Genomic DNA, 27,373 nt, shown 5'->3' on the forward strand with positions numbered 1-27,373 from the left:
GAGCTACAAGCAAACATCATTGTTATCCCAACTCACACAGGTCAGTAACCTGCTCGGGAATTTCCCCCTTTTGCCCCACGCTACACAACTTCCTTGAGCAACCCTACAATCATTAACTGTCGCGTTTCAGATTCTGTAATCCCACCTGCCTGTTTCCACCATTTGTCACATGGAGCTCAGGGCCGGAGTCTTTCAGGAGCTGGCCTAACTTTGACCCACAGGTGTAACAGACTTCCTCTTTTCCACCCTAATTGAAGTTGGGTCGATTATTCCAGGGAATTTTTGCAAAACCAGTTTATTGTAAAATATAATGAGAAAATAGTATTATAGAATTTCTTTTACACTACATTTTAGCCACGAAATAAAAGATGAAATGATAAATTCAATATACTAAAGGGAAACATTAATGAACTAGACAAAGGAAGAAAAATAATTTAGTCGCTCAACTAATCTTGCCGTAGCTCAGATTCACTTTGCATTCTACCAACTTCACATGCACATAGGAACAAAGCTATAAAGTCAGTAGAAAAAGCACACCGAAATTACAACAACTAAGTTTTAGTTTAAACAGTCCACCCGGTCAAGTGTAGTGGTGCACGCTTGTAATCCCAGCACTTGGGATGCGGGCACAGGAGGACTGCAGGTTCAAGGACAGCCTCGGTAAGTAGTGAGACTCTCATCAACCAGCAAGACACTGTTTCAAAATAAAAATAGAAAATAGGGCTGGGGATATAGCTTGAAGGTAGAAGGCCTCTGAGTTCAATTCCCAGTACTAAATAAATAAAAAATCCACCTATTAGAAATAAATTTCCATGGTGTTGTAAGAAAAGACATTCAAAATTGGCTTAGCAAGGCAAGTTTTATTTTTTACACTAAGGGATCCTTCCACAAGTAAAGTTAGGTAGGCAAGAACATGACGGAAAACCACAGGATATTTAATTTTCAGCTTGGGTTTCTGTGGCATGCTCTTATTGGTGGGAGCATTGCCCCATAATCTTTACCCATTGGCCGAAGGGGTTTCTGGGGAAGAGGTTGGCACTCAAAATTTCCAGAAAATATTATCTTTATAAAAAGTACAAGTTGCACACAGGGTTACTCAATGAAAGTTCTATAAAAAGGAGCCCAAGAAAGCAGGGCGTGGTGGTGCATGCTTGTAATCCCAGCACTTGGGAGGCTGCGACAGGAGGATCGCAGTTCGGGGACAGCCTCAGCTACTTAGGTCCTTTGCAAACTCAGTGAGACCCTTTTTCAAAATTAAGAATAAAAAATAGGGATGGGGGTGTAGCTCAGAGGTAGAATGCCCCTGGGTTCCAACCAAACAACCCTCCCCAAAAGAAGCCTAAGTAAAGCTATTTCTTTAATAGATAATTAAAGTCTCACACATCGCCGGGCGTGGTGGCGCACACTTGTAATCCCCGCGCTTGGGAGGCGGAGACAGGAGGATCGCGCAGGTTCGAAGCCAGCAGTGCTGGCTTAAGAAACCCTGTTTCCAAAATATAAAATAGGTCTGGGAGTGTAGCCGGGAGGTAGAAGGGCTTCCAGGAACCCCAGTACCACAAAAATAAAAATAAAAATAAAAAAATAAAGTCTCACACATCAAAGTCACACATCAAAGTGAATAAAAAGAAAACACTGAGACAATTACAAAGTTGAAACTATAATAACTAATACTGTTATTTTATTACATGTTAATAACTAGACTACAAATGTTATTAGCACCAGATCTGATGCTAGATTAATGACTTTTAAGGATCCCATATTACAAAGAAATTAAGAGTCCTACCTAATAGAGTGGCAGACCAAGACCCAATATTACTTCTTATAATTCCAATGTGTCTTTTGAATCATACACTAGAGATTATAATAAAAATTTTACAACTCATGTGTAATTGAATATTTTAAATTAATGGTCTTAAATCTCATAAAAGCCACAAAATAAAGAGCTGTGTAGCAAAAAAGAAAGTTGATTGTGGAGTTTTTAACTCATCCTATCAAAAAAGTAACAATAATCCTTAAAAATCTAAGGATTATGCAAAATCAATATTCCAACCATCAAATTATAAATGCAGCAAATAATTTTCACAGGGATTTTAATTTTCTGACTTTATATATGATTAAATTTTGATTATGAAAAGTTGTAACAATCTAGTAAAGAAAAATAATGTCTACTTACTTCCTGCCTCTTCTAGAAGCTAAGCAGAAGGTATTTTGAACAAAATAATTTCTTACTATTAAAGATTCTAGAATAGCACATGAAAAAACTGAGACCTTGAATTTATGTTAGGTGAATATGGCAATCTTTATTAGTGCAAACTATATTTTCTATTATTGATATTATCATTCATTCCACCACTCTTTGAGAGTTTTCTATGTTCCAAGACTAAACCGGGTGTTGAAATTAAAATAAGGAACAAATCTGTCACATGGGAATTTATTACTGAATATATACCAATCATTTCAAGACATTGTAATGATTATAACTTTCACAAAGAGTTCAAAAATAATATAACCCAGAATTTCAAAATATAATATCAATAACAAAAGAAATGTCAGTGAAAAAGGTTAGCACCTATTTCCCCTACCTGACCATAATAAGAGGAGTGATGCGTGCAACCACATACACCCTGATAGAACAGGCTCTCAGGAAAAAACCCATAATCCTCTGAAAATTACATGTAAAATTTTATGGTTATATTTGTATGAGTTTCTCAAGGCTAGAGTCTCCAAGAGGCAATATGCAAATATTCAAATGCAATAACCATTGACTCCAAATAATAAGGTACAGAACATTTTACATAATATAAACCCATTTTATTTACATATATAAAATAAGTGTATCTCTGTGGAAACAAATATATAAACAGTGTATGTAAAAAGTCTGAAAGGTTAAGTGCCAAAGCATTATGCACAACAGAGGAAGGATAGTAGAGAATGCTCTCCTTAAATTCCATTTTGCTTTATTGATATATTTTTCTTCCTCCCCCAATAAACTAAATAAATTGTTTTCTCAAGTCAGATTAACCTTCTAGGAGGTGTCTGAATTTTATTTTTTAAAGAGTTTTCTTTTCACATAATAATCTAAGCAAACCAATAAAACAGATTTGAAGCTATCTAGATTATAGGTATCTAGCAGTATTTCATATACTTATAGCTCTTATACAATTAAATTACAAATTAAATCTAAGTAGCAGCATAAAAAACAGGAAATTTATATTTGGGGAAAATGTTTAAAGTGAAAGAGTTTAGCTTAACTTCTTTTTTTTTTTTTGGTGGAACTGGGTATGAAACCCTTCTATCTCCGGGCTACACTCCCAGACCCAATTTTTTTTTATACTTTTTTATTTGGAAACAGGGTCTCTTAAGCCAGGGCAGCTGGCTTCGAACCTGCGTGATCCTCCTGTCTCTGCCTCCCAAGCGCAGGGATTACAAGCGTGCACCACCATGCCCAGCTAGCTTAACTTCTAAAAATCGGTAAGAATTAGATTATTGCCTATCATGTTAAAATGTTATAATTAAAAATATTACTAAAAATATTGTATTCGGTTGTTTTATAAATGGTAATAGCAAAACTTTCTTTTATGACTAAAAGTCATGTTCACAGAAAAATATTTCAGTATTGATATATTGAATATTAAATCATAAAGAACTCTATATATGTTAATCTATATTATTAATCCAAAATTATATGAAATTTGATTCTCTATAAAATAGAATTCTTATATATTTATGTATTTATAAATATATATACTTATAAATAGTAAATATGATTATAGCATATAATAAAATATAATTATAAATTACATTGGGCCTATATAATTCTACATAATACAACTGGTTTGGTGTAGTAGAGTAATATAATAATTATAATATTTAGGATTATGTGAGAAAAAATAAAAAGCTCACATGAAGAAAGGTAACATGCATGAATGAAAATTTTGCAGAAACTTAAAAATAGAAAAATAGAGATTAGATGCTGTTATTTCCCCAAATCTTCCTCCTTCAATAGTACTAAAACCTTCAGACTTTTAACAGGGTTTGTTGCCATCCAGAGAGTTTATTTTGCAACTTCATACTATGTGCCGCTCTTATAAAATTAACAAGAGACTTAGAAGGGAAAATTATTTAAATTTAAGTTTCAGACAAAGTGAAAACATTTTGTTAGTTAGAAAACACCTAGGTAAAGACATAGGTAGATTTTTGGAAAGATGAAACCAGAGATAAAGTGTGCACCAGAGTCAATTATATAAAGGAAAATTCCACCAAACCCTTTAAAGGAAAATACTCTAATGCTACCTACTCTGGTCTTCAAAATAACAACACAAATTTTAGAATTCCTTCCATGAGGCAAGAATCCCACCAATGTCAAAACCTGCTATATGGAAAGTTAAATACAATCATGACCCAATTTAACTTCTTAACAAAAGATCATACCTAAAGCATTAGCAGTTGGAATCTGACAGTACCTTAAAAAAAACAATTATGATTGAAACACACTGGCAGAGTATTAACAAATATAACATGGGGGAAAAGCTATACTATCATTACTACTGCTTTACTCAAGGATGACAAAATTGAAAATTCCTTATAAACAAAAAATAAGACCATAAAACAGAACTAAATAAATAAATGATAAACTGCTCTCAGCTCAAAGGTAGTATGCTACTTTGTAGGGAAACACTGACACATCTCCACTAAGGTCAGAAACAAGAAAATGCCCAGTTTTCTTTAAGAAAAATTTTACTAGTGATAAAAGCCAATTCAATTAGATAAGAAAAAGTAATTAAAAGAATAAAATACAGAAAAGGAGGGAAAATGTTAATAACTGCAGATCTGAAAAGCCAAAAAAAGAAAGAATAACTCCTTTTGAATCAGACAAATTGAATCTTACATTAGATGAATAAGATTAACCATTCAAATTCTGAATAAATTTACAATGCCCATAGCACTACAAGAAAAAGAACACACCATAAAGCCTCAATAATTGAAACAGCTCAGCGCCAGTAAATAAAATCACATACAGACTAATGAGGAAAAAAGACAGCTTCTAGAAACAGACCCCAAGCAGACAGGCACGTGGCACATGATAACCGCAACATCTTACACCAGAGAATGCCGGGACAGGGGAGTAGACAGCATAGGGAAACTACCAGACCTAGAAAATAAGTAAGAGTCATAACATATCACATAAAAGATACTTCCAAATAAATCAGATACTTAAATGTAAAAATAAAATTACAGAAACACTATAAGCAGCACAGGGAATTTTTTATAATATATCTGTGGAACACGCTTTCAACTACCAATCAAAAAATGTAGACACCATCAAAAAATAATATATTTAACAACAGAAACATCTAAAAGTTTTTTCCAAGATGACAATGACAACTACCATTACAACTAACTTAACAAATGAGAAAGAGTACAAAAAATTTGTAACATAAATTATAAAATTAATTTCCCAATATATAAGGAATTTCTGCAAAATCAGTAAAAAAAAAAAAGTGATCGAACAGAATACGTAAAGAACATAGTCTCAGAATGGTAAATACAATATCTCTCAAAGATAATCCGCCTAGCCGGGCGTGGTGGCGCACACCTGTAATCCCCGCGCTCGGGAGGCAGAGACAGGAGGATCGCGCAGGTTCGAAGCCAGCCGCGCGCGCTGGCTTAGGAGACCCTTTTTCCAAATAAAAATATAAAATAGGTCTGGGAGTGTAGCCCGGAGGTAGAAGGGCTTCCAGGAACCCCAGTACCACAATAAATAAATAAATAAATTAATTAATTAAATTACCCGGGGAAGAAATTAAATACATAACTTGAAATTTAAAAAAAATATTTAATGATTTCTATATGGAGGTTTTAGATGGTACTAACATTGCATGATATTTTAAAAGGAGATATGAAAGTGAAAAACTATCAAAGACGTGTTCATATGAAAGACCTATACTTCTCAAAAAAGCAATAAAAATAAAACAAGGGATGAAGCTAAAAGAAAAAGCAAAAGAAATAAGAAGTAAATCAACAAAACACCCAGTAAGAAAGTAAAAAAAGAAAGAAAGAAGGAAATTTTAAAATGGAGGAATCTGTCATCTATGCCGAGTACTAGAAATCAAAAAACATGACGAAAGGAAACGGAGCATGGGTTAGTATAATCAGCAGGTGTCAAGGACACTGAAAAGAGCAACTTCCACCCATTTGTCCTAGGACTGGACAGGAAGAGGCGAGAAGGCAGACTGCACGGTACACAAGAGTAGAAGGGAGAAAATAATAAAGACTCTGCTCTAGCAAAACGTCCTGCAAATGAAAAAGGAAATGAATCCTGAGCATCCGGACAGCGTTTACAACAACACTGCAGAGCCAGCATATGACAACTCCACAGAGGGGAAAAACAGCATCACTGAGTGAGGAGACACAGCATGTCTGCTGCACTAATGATGATCGCATTCAAATAATACATACTCTATTAAAGAAAACCACAAGAGTAGTCAACAACTGCAAAATTACCAATGGCATCAAGAAAAAATAACGAGCCTTTTCAATCAAGACTACGCTTAGTAGTAAGCTGCCTTTTTTATACTTAGTGGAGGTCTGGAATGGAAAGTTCACGGTATTCTGGAAACAGGTATCAAGGCAAAGCTCTCAAGTTACAGGCGCATCATCTAAGGATCTTTTTCACATTAAGAATCCTATTAGAAAGAAAACACTAAAAGGTAATTGAATTTCCCTCGGTTATCTTCATCTCTGTCAGCTCCTGCTACAATAACTTACTCTCCAGAGCAGAGATAACTCAATTCTGTCCAGCAAGCATATGTTATGAATCTCCAAAGCAAACTTGTCTAAATCATTCTGGTCTTCTATCAAGGTTGACTGTGGATATGAACTCTGACAGAAAGCAAACAAATTTATTTTTATCTTTTCAATAATTCACTTCTTCATGCTTTGATGGAAGAAATCATGAGATAAATATATGGTGTGCAGTTATTCTCCTGTTATAAAGTCAGCTGAAATGGTTTCCATGCCCTAAATAAAAAGACTTAATGAATCATTCTTCCTAAACACAAAACGGTATCAATGAATGCTAGAATTGGTCGATTACCTGAAATTCCAATTTGTTTATATTGTTATCTCTAATAGATTGAGTTCAAGTAAAAAAAAATTACTATTAATCAGATGATACTTACTGTGATCTCACAAATTGTAACTTCTTCATCTCTGAATAGATTTATAGTAAAATGTACATTGGAAAATAAAATACTGAAAAGTACAATGTCTCTCAAAAGCACCAACAAAATAAACACTAGTTCTTACAAAATAATGAACGTCCTGTCTGTATTCTAAACCAGTTGGCACTGTATAACAGAAATGCAAAATACAAAAAGGAAAGGCAAAAGTATCAGAAAGACTATGAGTTTGTTTCCTAACTTAGCTTGGAACCTACATAAGACCAAGGTTGTTCAGAACATTATTTCAGTCTCAAGTAACTAATAAGCGTACCCCTTTTCCATTAATGATACATTAAATTTCTCAAAAGAAGCCCTGAATTGACTATAAACTTTAAATTACACACCAGTAGTCACAATAATTATAATGATAATATAGTTTATGAAATGATTTAACACACATAATGTAACTTTACTCCACAAACTGATTTTATATGGCTCTTATATGGAGTAAATTAGTTCCTGGAAATGTTCAAGTAACATTGTCCAGTATCCTCCAACAAAGTTGTGGAACACAGACTCAAGTTCCCGGAGCCCTGTACAGATTGCCTCAAAATCTGACTACCCTTCAACACCGAAGAGAAGAGGACTTCCGAAGGAGTGAAGAGAAAGCTGGAATTCCTTAAAGTGTGCCCACCCGTATTTCATAGTGTGAACTGCCCACTCCACCATGTTTTTCAAGCATAGTCAACACTCCTGGGTAGAGAACTAAAACTATCATTTGAAAGCCATCAATAACGGTAAATTGAGATACTATTATAACCTATTATACTTGACAAACTAAATATAGTTTTACTATAAGCTTTGTGTGTGTGTATGTGTGGTACTGGGGTGGAACCCAGGGGCTTTTCTACCTACAGGCTATACTCTCAGACCTATTTTATACTTTATTTGGAAACAGGGTCTCACTAAGTTGCTGAGAGCCTCACTAAGTAGCTGAGGCTGGCTTCAAACCTATGCGATCCTCCTGTCTATATCCAACTCATACTACCAACCCAATTTTATTTCTTATTTTGAAACAGGGCCTCGATAAGTTGGCGAGGCTGGCTTCAAAACCTGGGATCCTCCCGTGTCAACCTCTCAAGTACTGGGATTACAGGTCTGTGTGCCATCATACCCGGCTTGAGTTTGGGGTTTTAAAATAAAAGTGATATATTAACAAAATAAGAAACAAAAACCATATAATCATTTCAATCAATGCAGAAAACGCATCTGACTGAACTCAACATCTCCTGAAGATAAAAACTCTCAAGAAAACTCTCAGTGCCCCTCTCACTGCTTCTACTCTCACCACTGCACTGAAGGGCCTCACAGGAGAAGCCAGGGAAGAGAAAAACTGAAGGACGCCACACTGGAGAGGAGCGAGCTGAACTGTCCTGCCTGCTGCAGACAAAATGAATACGGAGACTGAACAGACACTGGATCGTGCCTCATGCATGATCCATGTGAACTACGGCTGCAGAAAAACTAGTCTGATAACAAATATATTTAGAGACAAAAATCAAGAGAACTTGATGATGGCCTCCAAGTATAGGGTAGAGGAAAAATGGATAATGGAGGACTTGGGTAGCAGGTAAGTACATGCAGAGATATTTACTAAGATGGGGAAAAGTGCAGGATGGGAAGGAGAGTTTGGGAAACTGTTTCAAAAAAAGAAAAAGGGTGGGAGCCAGGTGTGGTACTTGGGAGGCTAAGACAGGAGGGTCGCAGGTTTACAGACAGCCTCAGCTACTTAATGAGGCCCTTTGCATCTCAGTGAGACCCTATTTCAAAATAAACAATAAAAATACAGCTGGAGGTGTAGCTCAGAGGTAGAATGCCCCTGGATTCCATCTCCAGTACCCCCTCCGCAAAAAAAAACAACAACAACAACAAAAAAAAAAGGTGGGTATGTTTTGAAGAAGTGGAGAAAAGAGAGATAGTTGTGTATAAAGGTCTGAAGCTCCAAAGAGAAGTCAGGTTTCAAGATTAAAAATTCTGAGAGTTTGAGATAATAAATGTGCTAAAAAAGAGACAAAGAAGATTCACTGAAATACTGGCTAACACTATATATATAAAAGTACTGTTTAAAAACTGTGAAAAAAAAATACCACATTCCCTAGTCAAAGTAAACACATGTATTTTAGCTCAGCTCTCGCTTATAGGCGGCAAACACAAGCCAAAGGACCAACTCAATCTTTAACTTTTTCTTTTAGGTAATTAGCTAATCTTTAGATATTACTTCACACTACACGAGGCAGTGAAAAACGAGTGCTTTACTCTCTATCGCAATCTATCTTCATGTACTGCTAATGTGGAAGAAGATGTAGACCCATTAATTAGAAGCAAAGCAGACCTTTGTTGACTAGAGCGGTGCTTTAAGTCTCTGCTCAGTTCAATGTGTCAGCTCCGCTGGCTAAAGTACAATGCTACTGGCACTAAATTTCTAGTTGTCTCTGATTGAGAGTAAAGCATCCTCCTTTAAAAAAAAGAAAACAGTAAGTAAATGACCACAAATCAGACCACTAATTCCAATAACCACCTCACAAATACGCTCTAGATGGAAAAGGGGGACTTGGGCTTGAGCTCGGTGGTAACATGCTTGTTTAGCACAAGGAAGGACCTGGGTGAACCTTGAGACCACAAATATATACATATGTATAAACATACATGCATGCATGCATGCATACATACATGCATACATACATACATACATACAGTAGATGTAAAAGTAAAGCACACAAAACATTTCTTTTTTACTTTGGGCCCCAGTGAGAAGAAAAATGCCATACTTCAACATCTTAGTAGCTAGAGGTCCATGATAATAAATTTAAATTTTGATAATAAAAATATAGTTTGCGCAGAGAGGCCCTTGTGTAGTTCAATCGTGGGTTTCGTATACATGTGGTACAGTACGCACAATGAAAGATCAAAGTTGGATGCAAGTTTCATTTTTCAATAACAATATAACTTCAAGAGTTGTACTAAAAATAGCGTTCTTGATTATGTCAAAGCATAATCTTGCCTTCGAAGGTAAGATTCATTACCTTCAAAAGAATATTTAAGTATCACTAACTACATGGGTATTTTACTTGCATCTACAATTTGTACAAAATTATTTTTAAACACATTTCCACACAATATACACTTTAAACTCAACTAGAATAATGTTGTTTTTTGCTTTTTGTACTGGGGGTGGAACCCAGGGGCCTTCTACCTCTGGGTGATACCCTCAACCTAGTTTATATTTTATTTGTAAACAAGGTCTCACTAAGTTGCTAAGAGTCTCACTAAGTAACTGAGGCTGGCTTTGAAACTGCAGGATCCTCCTGTCTCAGCCTCCCAAGTGCTGAGATTACAATGGTGTGCCACCACCACACTTGGCAGAATAATGGTATTTTGAACATTAGTATGCCAAAGCAAAAATTATTTGTGCAATAAAACTAATACAGGAACAGAGCTAATAATTGCTCAGTATTAAAGGAGAGGATGTTTTAAATTGCTCAGTATTAGAAACAAGTTTCTTCTCAACTAGTGCAAAAGGTTACTCATTGATACTTGGAAGGTTTATAAAGGAACTCATTAACAGAGCTCACAGCACCCTACTACAAGTCTTATCCAGTCAGGTTTTTTTTTTTTTGAGGAACTAAAATCATTTTTTATTCAACTTATTTTGTGCAATTCAAGGAGAAGCATATACTGCGTTGATTGAAAGAGAATAACCTGGAGTTCTGAGCTGAAAATCACTGTGTTAGATTAGTCACTCACTAGCTTCTCTTCATCTGGAAATTGGAGATAGTAAATAGTGCCCCCTGGCTCCACGGACTATTGTGAGGAAAGGAGTCACTCTCTGTAACAGTGCCTGGAATAGTGCTTGACACATAACAAGTATGGAATAAGTCACAGCTATTATTAATATTATTATTAGTATCCCTATCCTCAATGCTTGGGTGCCCTCTGAATGGCAATAAGGCTTTAAGAACAATAGCTACCAAGTCCAGAATTTTATATACCAAAATGATACTCATTATATTCTTGGGAATAAAAGAAAATGTCAAAAATGTACCCGATTAAAAAAATCTTAAGTGAAAGGACAATCAAACGTTGTGCTAATGGAAATCTAATGTAATTCCCTTCTGAACTAATTTTTGCATGCCATGTTTTCTCCCCAGAAAATTCCTGACAACTAGATTTCACATGTATTGGCTACTTCCTCTAATAATAAAAACTGAGCTTCTATATTGTATATTTTCATTTTTTCTAATATTGTATTACATTTGATTTTATTTATTTGAAACTAAGTCTCACTACATTGCCCAGGCTGACCTTGTAATCCTGGACTCAGATGATCTCCCCCTCTCAGACTCCTGAGACTGGACTGCAGGTATGTGCACTGCGCCGGCCTTAAACGTTTGTTTGTTTGTTTGTTTGTTTTGTTTTGTTTGGGGCGCTGGGCTCTGACCTAGGGCCTCATAGAATTACACGCTAGGCAAGAACTCTGCCACTGAGATACATCCCAGCATTCTCTCAAAAGCAAAATTTTTTACCCTGTGCATTTGAAGGACCCTTGGGAAACAGTGCTAAAAATTAAACGTGATTTGGTAGTTGTAAATGGTACGAGTTCCCATGATTTTGTCTCAGGTAGATATAGCTGTTTATCATCACCTAAAGCATGGATCACTTGTTAATTATTTGTAGACAATGACTAGAATAACATTTCCGACAATGTTGTTGTGAATACTCCCCTATAAAACATCCAAAAATGCTTAATAAGCACTTGGTCTTAAATGCACACTTGAGCTTAAAAGAACAAAACATTCTCAAAAATCAAACCAAACGTTTACAAAGAAGTAAGTAAGGTGTGGTAGTGCACGCTTGAAATCCCAGCGCTTGCGAGGCTGAGACAGGAGGGCCGTGGGTTCGTGGACAGCCTCAGCTACTTAGTGAGGTCTTCTGCAGTTTAGTGAGACCTTGTTTCAACCCTTTTTATATTTTATTTCCCAGCTCTTATTATTTTTTAATTTGAAATAGGATCTCACTAGATTGCTGAAACTGCCCTCAAACCTGTGACCCTCCTGTTTTAGCCTCTCAAGTACTGGGATTATGGCCCAGCACCACTGCACTCAAATTGCCTGTATTTTATCCTATTTATTTATTTATTTATTTATTTATTTATTTATTTATTTATTTATTTTTGGTGGTACTGGGGTTCCTGGAAGCCCTTCTACCTCCGGGCTACACTCCCAGACCTATTTTTACATTTTCATTTGGAAACAGGGTCTCCTAAGCCAGCACGTGCGGCTGGCTTTGAACCTGCGCGATCCTCCTGTCTCTGCCTCCCAAGCGCGGGGATTACAAGCGTGCGCCACCATGCCCGGCGCCTGTATTTTATCTTAATCTGAATGTCGGTTAATATAATAATAACGAAAACAATACAGGTAACATAAGTAAAGAGCAAAGTAAAAACTTAGGATTCAAGTCCAAATTCTAGCCCTCCTATTAACTGTAATAATAATAATGGGAACATGTTGAACCCTCTCTAATCCTCTGGCGTTGCTATATGACGGACCTACCGAGGATGACGCCGCACAGGAGACTTGTACTGGGTAACATGAAGAAGCCATGCAAGTTACTCAGTGTGACTTACACATGGTAAGTTAGCACTTGGTAGAAGCTGTTATTAATCACAACATTAACACCTTTATCAATCATACAGAACTTAAAAGTCATAGTCTGTAATCTATAATAAAAACACAGACTTCAACAGGAGAAAATATAAAATGTCAGCTGGGCATGGTGGCACATGTTTGTAATCCCAGAATTTGGGAGGCTGAAGCAGGAGGATTGCAGGGTTGAGGCCAGCCTCAGCTACTTAGGTAAGGCTGTTTGCAATTCAGTGAGACCCTGTTTCAAAATAAAGAATAAAAAATAAGGTTGGGGATATAGCTCAGAGGTAGAATGCCCCTGGGTTCCATCCCCAGTACGACACACACACACACAAAAAAAGAAAAAAATTATTGTCATGTTTTCAAAGAAGATTTAGAAAATAGTTAAAATATATATGACTCAGGTCTCACTAAAATATATTGGCAATTATATTAATGTATAAACATTTTCTCAAAAATCTCCATATTGCTTGTTTCAATATATTCAATTTAATTTTTCATAAGTTAATAAGAAGATAAAATAAGAGGAAACAAAGTCATACCACGGCACTGTTCACTGTTCATTTCCAAAGAAAGGAAATGGCAGAAAAAATTAGAATATGGATTAAATTACTAGTTAATACAATACTCTATAGGAAGCACACATGGCTTCCTGCTCTTGCATTTCCGAGTAAAAGTTTCCCTCTCTTAGTGAAATAAAAAGTGGCCACAATATAATATAAAGGAGACATCTTTAATTCTACAGAAAATCTTATCTATTTTCTGCCAGGGACTGTGTAAAGTGATAGAAATCATGAGGAGAAAAATAAATACTTTATATAGTGAAAAATTCATACGACGCTACTTATGTTGCTAATCAGAACATTTGTTTGAATTAGTCAGTTTTTGCTTTATTCTAACAAGAGGCAAAAAAGTACTATAATATCGGTTCCTGTTAGCGCGAGTTTTTTTGTTTTGTTTTGATTTATGGTTCTGAGGATTAAACTCAGGGGCATTTACCTCTGAGCTCCACCCAGCCCTTTTTCATTTTGAAACAGCCTCACTAAGTTCCTGAGGCTAGCCTTGAAACTACAATCCTCTTGTCTCCTCCTCCCAAATACTGGGATTATAGGCGTGCACCACCACACCTGGTTTAGGGCAACTTTTAACACAATAAATAATCTCAGATTGTTCCTTAATGTTTTATTTATATGGTCTTCATATATATATAAATTTCATATATATGTATATATGAAAACTCATAAAAATGCAAATCATATAAAATTTAATTTTAGAAGTAATATACTTAAAATATTTCATGGAGCCAAGCGTGGTGGTGCACGCTGTAATCCCCGCACTTGGGAGGTGGAGACAGGAGGATCACGCAGGTTTGAAGCCAGCCTCACTGGCTTAAGAGACCCTGTTTCCAAATAAAAATATAAAAGAAATAGGTCTGGGAGTGTAGCCTGGAGGTAGAAGGGTTTCCAGGAACCCCAATACCACAAAAAATAAAAATAAATAAAATATTTCATGGAGCCAAGCATGGTAGCATATGCCTGTAAACAGTTTTCGAAGCTGAGAAAAAAGGACCACAGGTTCAAGGCCAGGCTCAACAACTTAGTGAAGCTCTCCACAGCTTAATAAGACCATGTCACAAAATAACATAGAGCTGGGGGTATAGCTCAGAAGTAGAATTCCCCTGGGTTCAATCTCCAGTACCACAAAATGTGTGTGTGTGTGTGTGTGTGTGTGTGTGTGTGTGTGTGTGTGTGTGTGTAAAATATTTCATAGACTCTTTGAAAAGGAAAGTAAGAGTAATGTGTATGTTAAATTTCCAAAATAGAAAAACGATATACTTTTCTATAAGGAGACAGCATCTTCACATCATACTGACTTACAGAAAAAAAAATTATTTTTACAATGTTCCAGAATAAATCATCTAAAATTATTACTTAGGCATCATGCCATTATTTCTAGAAACTCTCAAAAGTAGAAAGGAAATCATAAGCAAAAGCTATGTTATAATGCACCCATGAATGTCATATTTTATTTACACAGAAAGTTTTCCTTGCCATAACTAAAGAAACAAACTCTAAAAGGTTAAAAATGTGATCCAAGTAACTTCCAAGTGCTACAAACTGACAGGACTGCTTTCCATCTTCTTTTTGCAACCTCTGAAGACTGTAGTTCCAAAAAAAATAGAGACAAAGATATATTTGCGTTTTTCCCAGATTTCTAGATGTCTATGTACAATAACACTGGATGAGAATGCCGAATTCCACTCTATGGTTTGAGCTATTTCATAGAGTTCTGAGCCAAAACATTGGCAACGCCATCGATCAAATCCTCCCTACGCACCTTTAAATATGTCTGACAGAGGTACATCTTACTACGAGGAAAACTGCCAGGCTCATCAACTCCCTCTTTAGGGTGCCAAGTAACCACTTTGTAAAAACACATGACTCGGGGAAGCCATACCGGGTAAAAGTTTACCATAAGGGTTTACAACTCAAGAGAGTAAGACGTGAAAGCATAGGACTTAACATAAAACACAGACACATATTATGTATCAGTGAAAGTTCAGCAAGGATGAAACCTGCTTGGAATGGGGTTAAACGATTATTTAGGTAATATTGCCTGTTATAACCTAAAGTAAAAATTCTTTCCTGCTGACCTAAAGTAGTTGTTTAAATCAGAGAACAACTTTTGTAGCTATGTAGGAATCTTTAAATAGTATGGATATTCCCTATACCCTGAGGATCATTTTTCCTACTTGTTATAAGATCTTTCTATTCGTATATAAGTCAGTTTATAAGAGAGACATTACTAAGGAAAGAAATTTTCACTTCCATGCCAAACTCCAATTTCAAATTAAGATGTAGAAAACCAACCAGGCGTGGTGGTGTACGCCTGTAGTCCCAGGACTTGGGAGTCTGAGACAGAAGTATCACAGGTTTGAGGATAACTTCAACAACACACAAGACTCAGGAATCTAGCGAGGCCCTGTTTCAAACACAAAAAGACCTGGGGGTATAGTGTGGAGATAGATGCCTCTGTATTCGACTCTAGTACCACGAAAATAAAGTAAGATAGTGCCGGGCATGGTAGCGCACGCTTGTAATCCCCACACTTGGGAAGCAGAGACAGGAGGATCGCTCACATTCGAAGGACAGTCTCGCTGGCTTAAGAGACCCTGCTTCCAAATAAAAATATAAAGAATAAGTATCTGGGGGTGTAGCCCAGAGGTAGAAGAGCTTCCAGGAACCCCAGTACCACCAAAAAATAAATAATAAAAATAAAATAAAACACCCGGGCGTGATGGTGCATGCTTGTAATCCCTGCACTTGGGAGGCAGAGACAGGAGGATCGCGCAAGTTCGAAGCCAGCCCCACTGGCTTAAGAGACCCTGCTTCACAATTTTAAAAAAAAAAAGTATAAAAAAATGGTCTGGGAGTGTAGCCCAGAGGTAAAAGGGCTTCCAGCCCCCCAGTACCACCAAAAAAAAAAAAAAGTAACTTCTCCCATGAACTTCAAATATTTATGTAGACACTTGCCTAATGGACATCTCTACTCTTTTTTTTTTTTACTTTTTTTTATTAGTGCATTGTATTTATACATTATAATGGGGTAAAAACAACTTGTGTAGACATAAATGCACACATCACCCGGCCAGCCCCGACCCAGTCCCCACCTCACTCCCTCCCCATCCCTCCCTCCCATGCTCTGCTTAGTGGTTGACTTCGATATGAATAAGTACATCATGCGCTTTAAAGAGTTTCCCTCTACCCCCCTCCCATCCCCACAATTAGGTTGCCTTATTTGCTCCTCTATAGGATCTCCTTTTTCACCTGGAGTTCCTCCTATGACCCCATTCACACTAGCTTTCACATATTAGGGAAAACATTTGATTCCTTACTTTTTGCGACTGACTAATCTCACTTAGCATAATGTCCTCAAGATCCATCCATTTCCCTGAAAATACTACAATTGTATTATTTTTATGGCTGAGTAAAATTCCATTGTGTACATATCCCACAGTTTTGTAATCCATTCATCTGTTGATGGACATCTTGGCTGGTTCCATAGTTTGGCTATGGTGAATTGTGCAGCTATGAACATAGATACACATGCATTGGTTTGGTAGTTTGGTTTCCTTTCTTTTGGGTAGATACCCAGAAGTGGTATTGCTGGATCATATGATAAGTTTGTTCTCATTCTTCTGAGGATCCTTCATACTGTTTTCCAAAGTGGTTGCACTAATCTGCAATCCCACCAACAATGTTTTAGAGTTCCCACTTCTCCACATCCTCGCCAGCATTTGTTATTGTTTGTGTTTGGAATGATTGCCATTCTAGTTGGAGTTAGGTGAAATCTCAGGGTAGTTTTGATTTGCATCTCTCTGATTGCCAATGATGTTGAGCATTTTCATGCATTTATTGGCTCCACTTTGATATCTAACAGGCACGTCAGCCTGAGCATGTTCAAAGCTGGGCTGCTGATTTTCCTGTGGCTCTAAATTCTAAACTCTTAACCTTTTACTTGAGCAAAACTCCATTCTTCCAGTTGCTCAAGGAAAACCCCTCTAGTCAGCCCTCCTTCCCTTCTTTCTACATTAATCCTTTAGCCATATTTCCTTCTAATCATCCTGTCACTCACTCTAGGCCAACATTATATTATTTTGTTAAACTGTGCCAGACATGCATCCGCCTCCTAGGTTTTGTATTCCTTATTCCCTTTGTGTGCGATATCCCCCATGCTAACTCCAAGACGTCTTCCTTCAATTCTTCTATCATCTGTAAGGGGGGGGGGGTGCTTCCACCCTACTTAAAATGGCCCAGTATAATTTTTCCAGTGTATTTTCTGTTGATCCTTAGAATTACCATATAGAGCACTATATATTTTACTTTTTTATATTGTTTATCACTGTTTGTCCACAGAAGCATATAAGTTCCTGGAGACCTAGTATTTATGCCAGTTCTGGAAAGCCCTGAATATTTTAGTCCTGAAGACTGCCTTGTATACAGTAAGTACAGACTCAATGTGCTGAGACTCAAGGAAAGAAGAAATCAGTATTTCTGAAGAGCTGAAAGAAGATTAGTGTGACTGATTATTGATTATGAAATGACATGGGGAGATAATCCTAAGATGAAACACAGGAGCCAGATCATGCAAGACCGCAAAGGCACTTCAGAGTATTTTTTAATGTGCAACAGAAAACCACTAAAGAGTTATAAGAAAGAGACAATATGACCCAGCATGTGGGTAAGCATCTTTCTTACTGATAAGTGGAAAATATGAGAATGGAGTAACATTAAAAACAGGAGGCTGTTTAATACAGATATAAGATAGTAATATGAACTACAATAAAGGAAATGATACAATAAGTTCATAATTTCAAGACAAACTCTAAAGAAAGAATTTCCAGGACATTTGAATATATATCTGAGCAAAAAAATGTATAATTCAAGGATGATTCTTACCTTTTGATTTGGTAAGTTGAGGTTTAGTATGTTCCTTTATAAACATACTAATTATGATGTAGTAAAGATAAAGGCTCACATTTATTTAGTGTTTCTAATAAATTAGACACTGTTCTAAAGGGACCTAGAGATGGGGATGTGGCTCTGTGCTAAGTGCTTCCTGAGAATACATAAGAGTCTGAGTCCAATTCTAGCACCAAAAAAGTAATAAATTAACAAACAGACTTCATTTGTCACAACTGTGTTATGTTCCTCACTTCACAAATAAATGGCCCTGGGGAGTAATAAATGATTCACATATGCGCGCGCGCGTGCGCGCGCACACACACACACACACACACATTTCAAAACTGCAAAGTATTAGCAAAAATATGAAAACCTACACTGATTGAACCCATGCTTTAAGAAGGTTACATTGAACTGTGATGTTTGTAAGTCACTCAAATGGATAGACAAAATAACAAATAAATCTGCAACTCAGACGAGGAATCTGGAATAAAGATACAGATATAAAAATTATCAGAATGAGGACAGCATTTAAGAACTATGAGAACAGATTGAATTACATAACAAAGAACACAGTCATAAAAGAGAAGGCTTAGGATAAATTCCTAAGGAATATCAGTATTTAAAGACTGTAGAGACTTCTGGGAAGATGGTGACTGAGAAAAACAGCGTTTATGAGTCCTGTTAACACTCGATCTCTATTGCCAAAAATCAGTGCTTTTCATAGCTGGAAAACACTATCAGCAGAGATATAAAAACTGAAAATACAAAGGACAGAGAAAAAGAAGACTAGAAGAACAACCAGAAACCAGAAAAGAAACAAGCCTGCATTGTGGTGGCGGACGATACTCTGGCGCCATCTTGCCTCACAGCACCAGGCTCCTTTATTGAGCCTATGCCCCCCCTCTAATAACTTCACAGTCTCTGGTCTAATTTCTAAGTCTTTCATCTATCTCGAGTTGATTCCTGTGCATGGTGAGAGGTAAGGATTTAGTTCCATCTTTCTACAAATGGATAGCCAGTTCTTGAAGCACCATTTGTTGAAAAGGCTGTCTTTTCTCCAGTGTACAAGTTTGGCCCCTTTGTCAAAGATCAATTGACAATAGGTGGGTGGATTTGTTTCTGTATCTTCTATTCTGTTCCATTGGTCAGTCTGCCTGTTGTTGTGCCAATACCATGCTGTTTTTACTACTACTGCTTTTTAGTATAATGTGAAGTCTGGGATTGTGTTGCCCACTGCATGGTTCTTATTGCTGAGGATGATTTTGGCTATTCTGGGTCTTTTCTTTATCCTTATAAAATTCATGATTGATTTTTCTAGGTCTATGAAGAATGCCGCTACACTAGCAAAACAAATAACTGAATCAAGAAATGGGCAATTGAACTGAATAGACATTTCACAAAAGAAGAGATACAAATGGCCAATAGATGCATGAAAAGATGTTCAACACCATTAGCTATCAAGGAGATGCAAATCAAAACTAAGCTGAGGCTGGGTGTGGTGGCACACCTGTGTAATCCCAGCTCCTGGGAGGCAGAGACAGGAGGATCGCGATGGCTCGAAGCCAGCCTCGCTGGCTTAAGAGACCCTGTTTCCAAATAAAAATATAAAATAGCTCTGGGAGTGTAGGTCAGAGGTAGAAGAGTTCCAACCCCAGTACCACCCAAAAAAAAGAAGAAAAAAGAAAAAAGAAATAAATAAAATAAAAAGACATAAACTAGGGCTTAGGTTGTAGCTCTGAAGTACAGTGCCCCTGGGTTCCATCCCCTGTATTGAAGAAAACAAACAAACAAACAAACAAACAGGGTGGTGGTGTTTTGGTGGGGATATTGAACCCAAGGGTAGAACTCACTTTGATTCACACACACAGACACACAGACACACAGACACACAGACACACACACACACACACACACACACACACACAAAGTATGTTTGTATAATATATTTTTGTACATATGTAAATTATATATATGTATTTGTACATATATAAATTAAAAGTTGAAAGAATAAATTACAGTATAAGGAAATCTTTATGTCAGAGATCAGGTAAGAAGAAGAAAATAAAATTATCCAATAGTATTATATTCATTTGTCATAAACAGTGCTTTGGGAGGTTCATGTAATTAATGATAAATGGCACTGGCTATCTTATGTCTTACTATTTCATATAAATTTATAACCTTTATCAGAATATTAACATCTTAGCAATATATCTTCTAGGATTAAAAGTATATTTAAACATTTTGTTGTTGTTGAGCTAACACTAGAATATATTCTTATGTTGTAAGTTTTTTGCAATTGAGTATATTACCCATGTAATCTTCAAATTTGGGTTTATGATTATCACTGGATACTAAACTTTCTGGATACTTTCACATAGCTTCCTTTACTTTTCTAAATCATGCTCGGCAGGCAACCTCTCTGCATGATTTCTCTTCAGTAATTAAATTTAGCTTTCCCAGCTGCTGAAAAATTTGTTGGCCTTTTCTGTTCATTTGTGTTTCCTCATGCATAAAATGTAAGACATCCACATATTTTTAATTCTTTTAGAATACCATTTTATAGGCTGGGTTTGGCAGTTATATGGTATAAATTGTTTATTTTTTATTCAATCTTAAATATGGACCTAAAATATTAATCTTATATGTTAATTTAAATATTAATTGATGCATATCAAATATGCATTTTCCTGAGTGGCTTCTTCTAGCAATCTATAAGAAATATTGGGTTTTTTCCTTAGAATGTCAGACTAGGTTATTTTTAAGATGTGTAATTTCAGATACCTGTATAGTCTCTTTAAGAGTAGATATAAGCAAATATATGGATAGAGAAGTTGGGACAATTACCATTGGATTTAATGAATCTTTTGATTATAGCAAAGCAGAATAAAATTAAGTGGAAGAAATAAATCTTAGGTTTATTCTTTTATGCTACTTCATAAGGGAAACTTTAACAGCCTTGTATTTAAATGAAGGATGTTCTGGATGGAGTCAGTTTTTTTTTAAACATGCTTTATTTGGAAACAGGGTCTCACTAAGTTGCTGAGGCTGGCTTTGAACCTGTGCAATCCTCCTGTCTCAGCCTCCCAAACACTAGGATTACAAGCAAGCGCCACCACGCCCGGCTGGACGTAAAAAGATTTTTAAGAAAGTGTTCATTTACTGACACACCTGTTTTCAGAAGACACCATGCCTATATCTCACTGCTCATTATTCTCCATTATTGTACAAAGCACTCTTCTAGGTCACATAGTTCTTTGTAATAAGTTATAAACACCTAGCTACAGCTTGATATTTTAAGATTTTTCCAATGATCATCCTTTCAAATATCAATCACTTACATATTAAACAGCCACAGAAGCCCAGGTGTAATCTTCTTTTTTTGATTTATATAAAATTATAGTATATAAGCTGGTAATATTCCTTGTCCTTTAGATTCTGATTTGACCAATGAATTTTTGGCATATGGCTGATTGGCGATTTTAAGTATTTGTTAGACTAATTCCCCAAATTTATTTTGCTATTTTATTCTTTACCTTACAGTATAAAATTCAATGTACTGGTGTCATAAAGTGACACAGAATCAAATAAAGCTGTGCTAGTAATACAAATTTTTGGATTCAACTATTAATAATCATAACTGTCCATTGTTTCTTGTCGGTTTGGTTGGATGGTTTGTTTTTTTGGGTTTTTGGAGATTTTTTTTGGTGGTGCTAGGAGTTGAACCCAGGGGCATTTTATCTCTGAGCTATACCAACAGCCCCCCCCCTTTTTTTTTTTAACTTGGAAAAAGAGTTTTGTTATGAGGCTATTCTTGCACTTCTGATCTTCCATCTCAGCCTCCCAAGTACTGAGATTACAGGCATGTGCCACCATAAGCAGCTTGCCTATTGTTTTGAGCGGAGTATTACCTATGAACTCAGCTACTGAAAAATTTTCATTTGAGAATAAAAGTTCTACCTAAAAATATAATAGAGGTTTAGAAAAACTGTTTATGAAGTAAAAATGCTAGTCTTCAGGTTCATATAGCATTTTAGTTGTCTAAATTAGCCAAAATGTGTAAGAGAGAAAAACCACATATTATAAGAAAGACTTCTTGCCTATTTCAAATGAGTTCTCTCTCTTTATAACTGACTATAGAATACTAGACCAAAAAAAAAAAAAAAAAAAACTGTACTTCAGGGAGAAAAAAGTAGCTTCATATAGAATAGGAAGAAGGGGGAAAGTTACAAGGATATTCTACTGGTAATTTCTGGGCAGAGTATTCCAAGTAAGAACAAGATGGAAAGAAAAAAACCTGGTATTTATCCAAACATATATTTCATCCATCAATCAGCCAAGGAGCTAATTAGACAGTATTTTAAATAGAATTATAAGATTATAGGCACAACTATGGAGCGAAGGAGTGGTCCCAGGTGGTCTCTCAGTTGTTCTCCCTGTGAGGATCCAAACCAGCTCTACACTCCCTCAACTCCTCAGCGGAAAAGATGCTAAGTTCTTAGACCTCAAGGATGGAGAAATTTACATGTTTTCAGTTTTGCTTCAGAAACCTGGAATACCTCATCTTTGCTAGAGAGGTGTTCATTTTTAGTAAGCAAGCCCAGGTTTGCACAGAAAGGACAAAGTCCTTTGCTAATTTTACTTATTGGACAACTGTCAAAGCTGAGTAGCCCCCATTATTAAAGTCAGGAGAATCAAACACAAAAGCTACTCTGGTCAACTGGCAGTTGAATTGGCACTGAGATGAGAGCGCTAAAGAGACATATAATGTCTTCTCAGAATCCCCCACGCCTTTTTCAAACACTTGATTTTTTTGGGGGGGAGGTGGTACTGGGGGCTACACTCCCAGTCCCATTTTTACATTTTATTTGGAAACAGGGTCTCCTAAGCCAGAGCGCGCGGCTGGCTTCGAACCTGCGCGATCCTCCTGTCTCCGCCTCCCAAGCGTGGGGATTACAAGCGTGTGCCACCACGCCCAGCACAAACTTGATTTTTAATTCATTGACAGTATACGTTTCCTTGAACCATACTACCTTTGACCTGGGCAGTTTCTCAAGATCACCATTAAAAAACAGTAATTTCCTCACACCAAGCACAGGCGTAACCCACCTCGAATTCCGCGTGTCTGTGGATGTCCTCTGCTCTTTGCCGGCTCAGGATGAATTCAGCTTCATTTGCTACTCTGACGAGATGATCCTTCATTGTTTGGCTAAGCAATCTGTAAGAGAGGAGCATGGCCAAATAAATACATGCGCAGACACAACAAAAGTAATTAGTCACACCTCAAAAGTGGTAGATGTTGTTATCTGGGGGAGAAAAAATGCTTACAACGCCTCTTCTGACATCATGCACAATCAAGTACCAATATTTCATACGAATAGAATAGCAAAATCTACCTCCTATCAGACTACCCATCCAACTAAAGCAATTAAAATCCTAAAGCTACGATTTGATCTTTTAAAAGACAATAGTAGCCGGGCATGGTGGCGCACGCTTGTAATCTCCGTGCTTGAGAGGTGTAGACAGGAGGATCGCGCTGGTTCGAAGCCAGCCACGCTGACTTAAGAGACCCTGTTTCCAAATAAAAATATAAAAATAGGTCTGGGAGTGTAGTATCCCGGAGGTATTAGGGCTTCCAGGAACCCCAGTACCACCAAAAAAAAAGAAGAAGAAGAAGACATATATATATTGGGAAGCGTCCCCCAAAGCTCATGTGTTGACTGTGTCCATTCCTGACATTTTTGGGAAGAGGTAGAACTTGATAAGAGTGTCCTAAAAACCAAGATTTCATTATTCCATTCCATCAACATTATACCTAAACAAGTCCTCTAAATTATTATTACTCTGATCTTTTTATTTTTATTTTTTGGTGGGTCTGGGGACAGAACCCAGGGGCATTCGACCTCCAAGCTACACCCCCTGCCCTATTTTTTTTTTAATTCTTTATTTTGAAACTGGGTCTCACTGAATTGTAGAGGGCCTCACTAAGTAGCTGAGGCTGTCGGCGAACTGCGATCCTCCAATCTCAGCCTCCCGAATGCTGGGATTACAAGCGTGTGCCACCACGCCCGGCATACTTTGATCTTTTAACATTAAAATTAATAAATGAATTAAGAAAGGTCCCATAAGATATGTATACAAATATCATTTTGTATAGATTCTATTTAACAGTTACCAATAGAGTAAAAAAATCACTTAAATGCTATTCTGAAAAGCACTGAAAACATTCAAAATATGGATGCTATCAAAAAAGGGACAGAATTCTACACATAAAACAAAAGTAATGCTATGATAGGTTAAAGATTTAAAGAAAGGATTATACCATGTTCATGAAAGTGAATACTGTAAAAATATCAAGTCTCTACTAAATAATTATAAATATAACAAATCTTGAAAATTCTAGTAGATTTTTCTATGAAATTTGATGGGTTGGTTTGAAAAACTTTATGAAAATAAAAAGAACCAAGGAAGCTGAAACAACCTTGAAAAAAGCAAAATGAGAGGAGATAATAAAATAATGAAGGGGAAATAATAAAACGCAGCAGGAGGACTGAAAGTCTGAGGCTAGCCTTGCCAACTTAGCAAGACTTTGTTTCAAAATTGAAAATAAAAAGTTCTGGGAATATGGCTTCAATCTCCACCAACAATAGAAGAGAATAAACTTGATTTTAAATAGCAAAATAGCCGTATATTAAAATACCACATAGTAATGAAAAGAACCAAACTAATATTATGCATAACAAAATTAATTTTGTAAACAATGCTAAGCAAAAACACAAATGAATAAATATTGTATAAATCACCATGTATAAAAATGGAATTATTTTCCAAGTGTGGTGGTACATACCTTTAACCCCAGGAACTACTAAGGCAATAGGATTACAAATTTCAGGCCGGCCTGGGGAAATTTATCTCAAAATAAAATAGACTGGGGGTGTAGCTCAGTGATAAAGTACCCTCAGTTCAAACTCCACATCACAAAAAGATTTAAAAATTAAAAATGAATTAATTTATGGTATTAGAAATCAAGAGATAGCTAGCGTTGGTAAAAGATCTCTCTGTATATAGTCAATGAACCACAGAAAACTAAACCTTTCCATTAATTATCTTAGATTTATAAACAAATGACCCATACTGATGAGTACTTTATTTTTCTAATGTAGTACTAGGGATTAAGCACAGTGACATTCTACCACTGAGCTATGTCCCCACCCTTTTCAATTTTATTTTGAAACTGGATCTCATTAAATTACTGTGCAATGGCCTGGGACCTGTCATCATCGTGTCTCAGCCTCCCATGTACTGAGATTACACGTATGCACCACCACGCCAAACCTGATGAGTGCTTTTACAACACCATTTACTTAACATAAATGCGATTCATTTTATACAAATGGGAGGCCGCCTGGGCAAGTGCTCTACCACTGAGCTACAACCTCTGCAATGTGAAGTTTCTGAAACATGTTTGTAATGTATAGGTCTTCTAAACCCCTCTTGTAGTTGCTGTTGTTGCTGAGGTGGTAGTGGTGGTAATGATGGTCCTGGGGATGGAACTCAGGGGCTTTCTACCTCTGAGCTACACCCTCAGCCCTATTTTTTATTTTTATTTTGAAACAGTGTCTCACTAACTTACAGAGGGCATCACTAATTAGCTTAGACTGGCTGCAAAATCAGATCCGGCTTACCAACTGTTTGTACTGATAAAGTTTTACTGAAATACAACCAAGCCCAATTGTATATGCTGTGTATAGCTATCTTCAAATCATAATACTACGTTGAGTTGAGTACTGTGGCAGACCATATGTCCTACAAAGCCTAAAGTCCTATTTGGCCCTTTACAGAAAAAAGCATACATACAAATGAGCTAGAAAGTAAGGTTTAACAATTAGAGCCTACAGAATGGGGGATAATCTTTGCCAGCTACTCATCTGATAGGGGACTAATAAAATATATAAAAAAAACTCATCTGGGCATACTGGAATACGCTTAAAATCCCAGTACATGGGAAGCTGAGATAGGAGGATGTCAGGTTCGCAGCCAGCCTCAGCTACTTAGTAAGGCCCCTCCATAACTTAGTGAGACCCTTTTTCAAAATATAGACTATGGGTGTAGCTCAGAGGTAGAATGCCCCTGGATTCCATCTCTAGTACCACATGCACACGCAAAAAGAGAATATGTAAAGAACTCAAAAAAACTAGAATAAAAAAACCCAAACAAACAGACAAACGAACTAAACAGATATTTCTCAAAAGAAGAAATACAAATAGCCCACAAACATATGGAAAAAACGTTCAACATCTTTAGAAATCAGGGAAATACAAATGAACACTACACTGACATTCTCTCTAACTCCAGTTAGAATGGCAATCATCAAGAATGCAAACAAATCTGGGCACAGTGGTGCACACCTGTCATCGAGGACTTGGAGACAGGAGGATCACAGGCTAAAAGCCAGACTCAGCAACTCTGGAAGGCCCTCAGAAACTAAGGGAGACTGAGTTTCCAAATAAAATAAAATAGGGCTGCAAGTATTGGAGGTAGAATGCCCCTGGGTTCATTCCTCAGCACCCCTCCCAAAAAAGGAAAAAATACAAACAATAATAAAGGCTGGTGAGGATCCGGGGGTGCGGGGGACTCATACACTGTTCGTGGCGGCGTAAATGAGTATAACCACCATGGAAATCAGCATGGAGGTTCCTCAAAAGACTAGGAATGGAGCCAATATATTACCCAGCCATACCACTCCTTGGTAGTTTTCAAAAGAATTCAAGTCGGTATACTATGTTCATACAGGCATACATATGTTTGTGGGGGCAGAGAGTAGTGGGGTTTGAACCCAGAGGTGTTCTACATCTGAACTATACCCCCAGCCCTATTTTTTATTTTGATACAGGATCTCACTAAGTTGATGAGGGACTCGCTAAATTCCTGAGGCTGGCTTCAAACCTGTGATCCACCGGTCTCAGCCACCTAAGTACTAGGATTACTGGTATGTACCACATCTAGCTGCATACCATGTTTATAGCAGCATGATTCACCG

The 27,373-nt window shown here is 36.8% G+C and overlaps 1 protein-coding gene across 3 annotated transcripts in view; it reads right to left on the reverse strand.

The window, feature by feature from the left end:
• LRBA (LPS responsive beige-like anchor protein) overlaps window positions 1-27,373 on the reverse strand; it is a gene marked incomplete at both ends in the record, with an annotated part of 652,640 nt that overhangs the window by 378,683 nt on the left and 246,584 nt on the right. For all 3 annotated transcript variants that reach the window (XM_080697476.1, XM_080697475.1, XM_080697477.1), the window contains one exon: window positions 23,443-23,551. In XM_080697476.1, the coding sequence (XP_080553602.1) occupies window positions 23,443-23,551 (109 nt within the window). The remainder of the gene's footprint in view (window positions 1-23,442; window positions 23,552-27,373) is intronic.

Source organism: Muscardinus avellanarius, assembly GCF_963383645.1.
Source record: "Muscardinus avellanarius genome assembly, chromosome: 6".
Classification (NCBI taxonomy): domain Eukaryota; kingdom Metazoa; phylum Chordata; class Mammalia; order Rodentia; family Gliridae; genus Muscardinus; species Muscardinus avellanarius.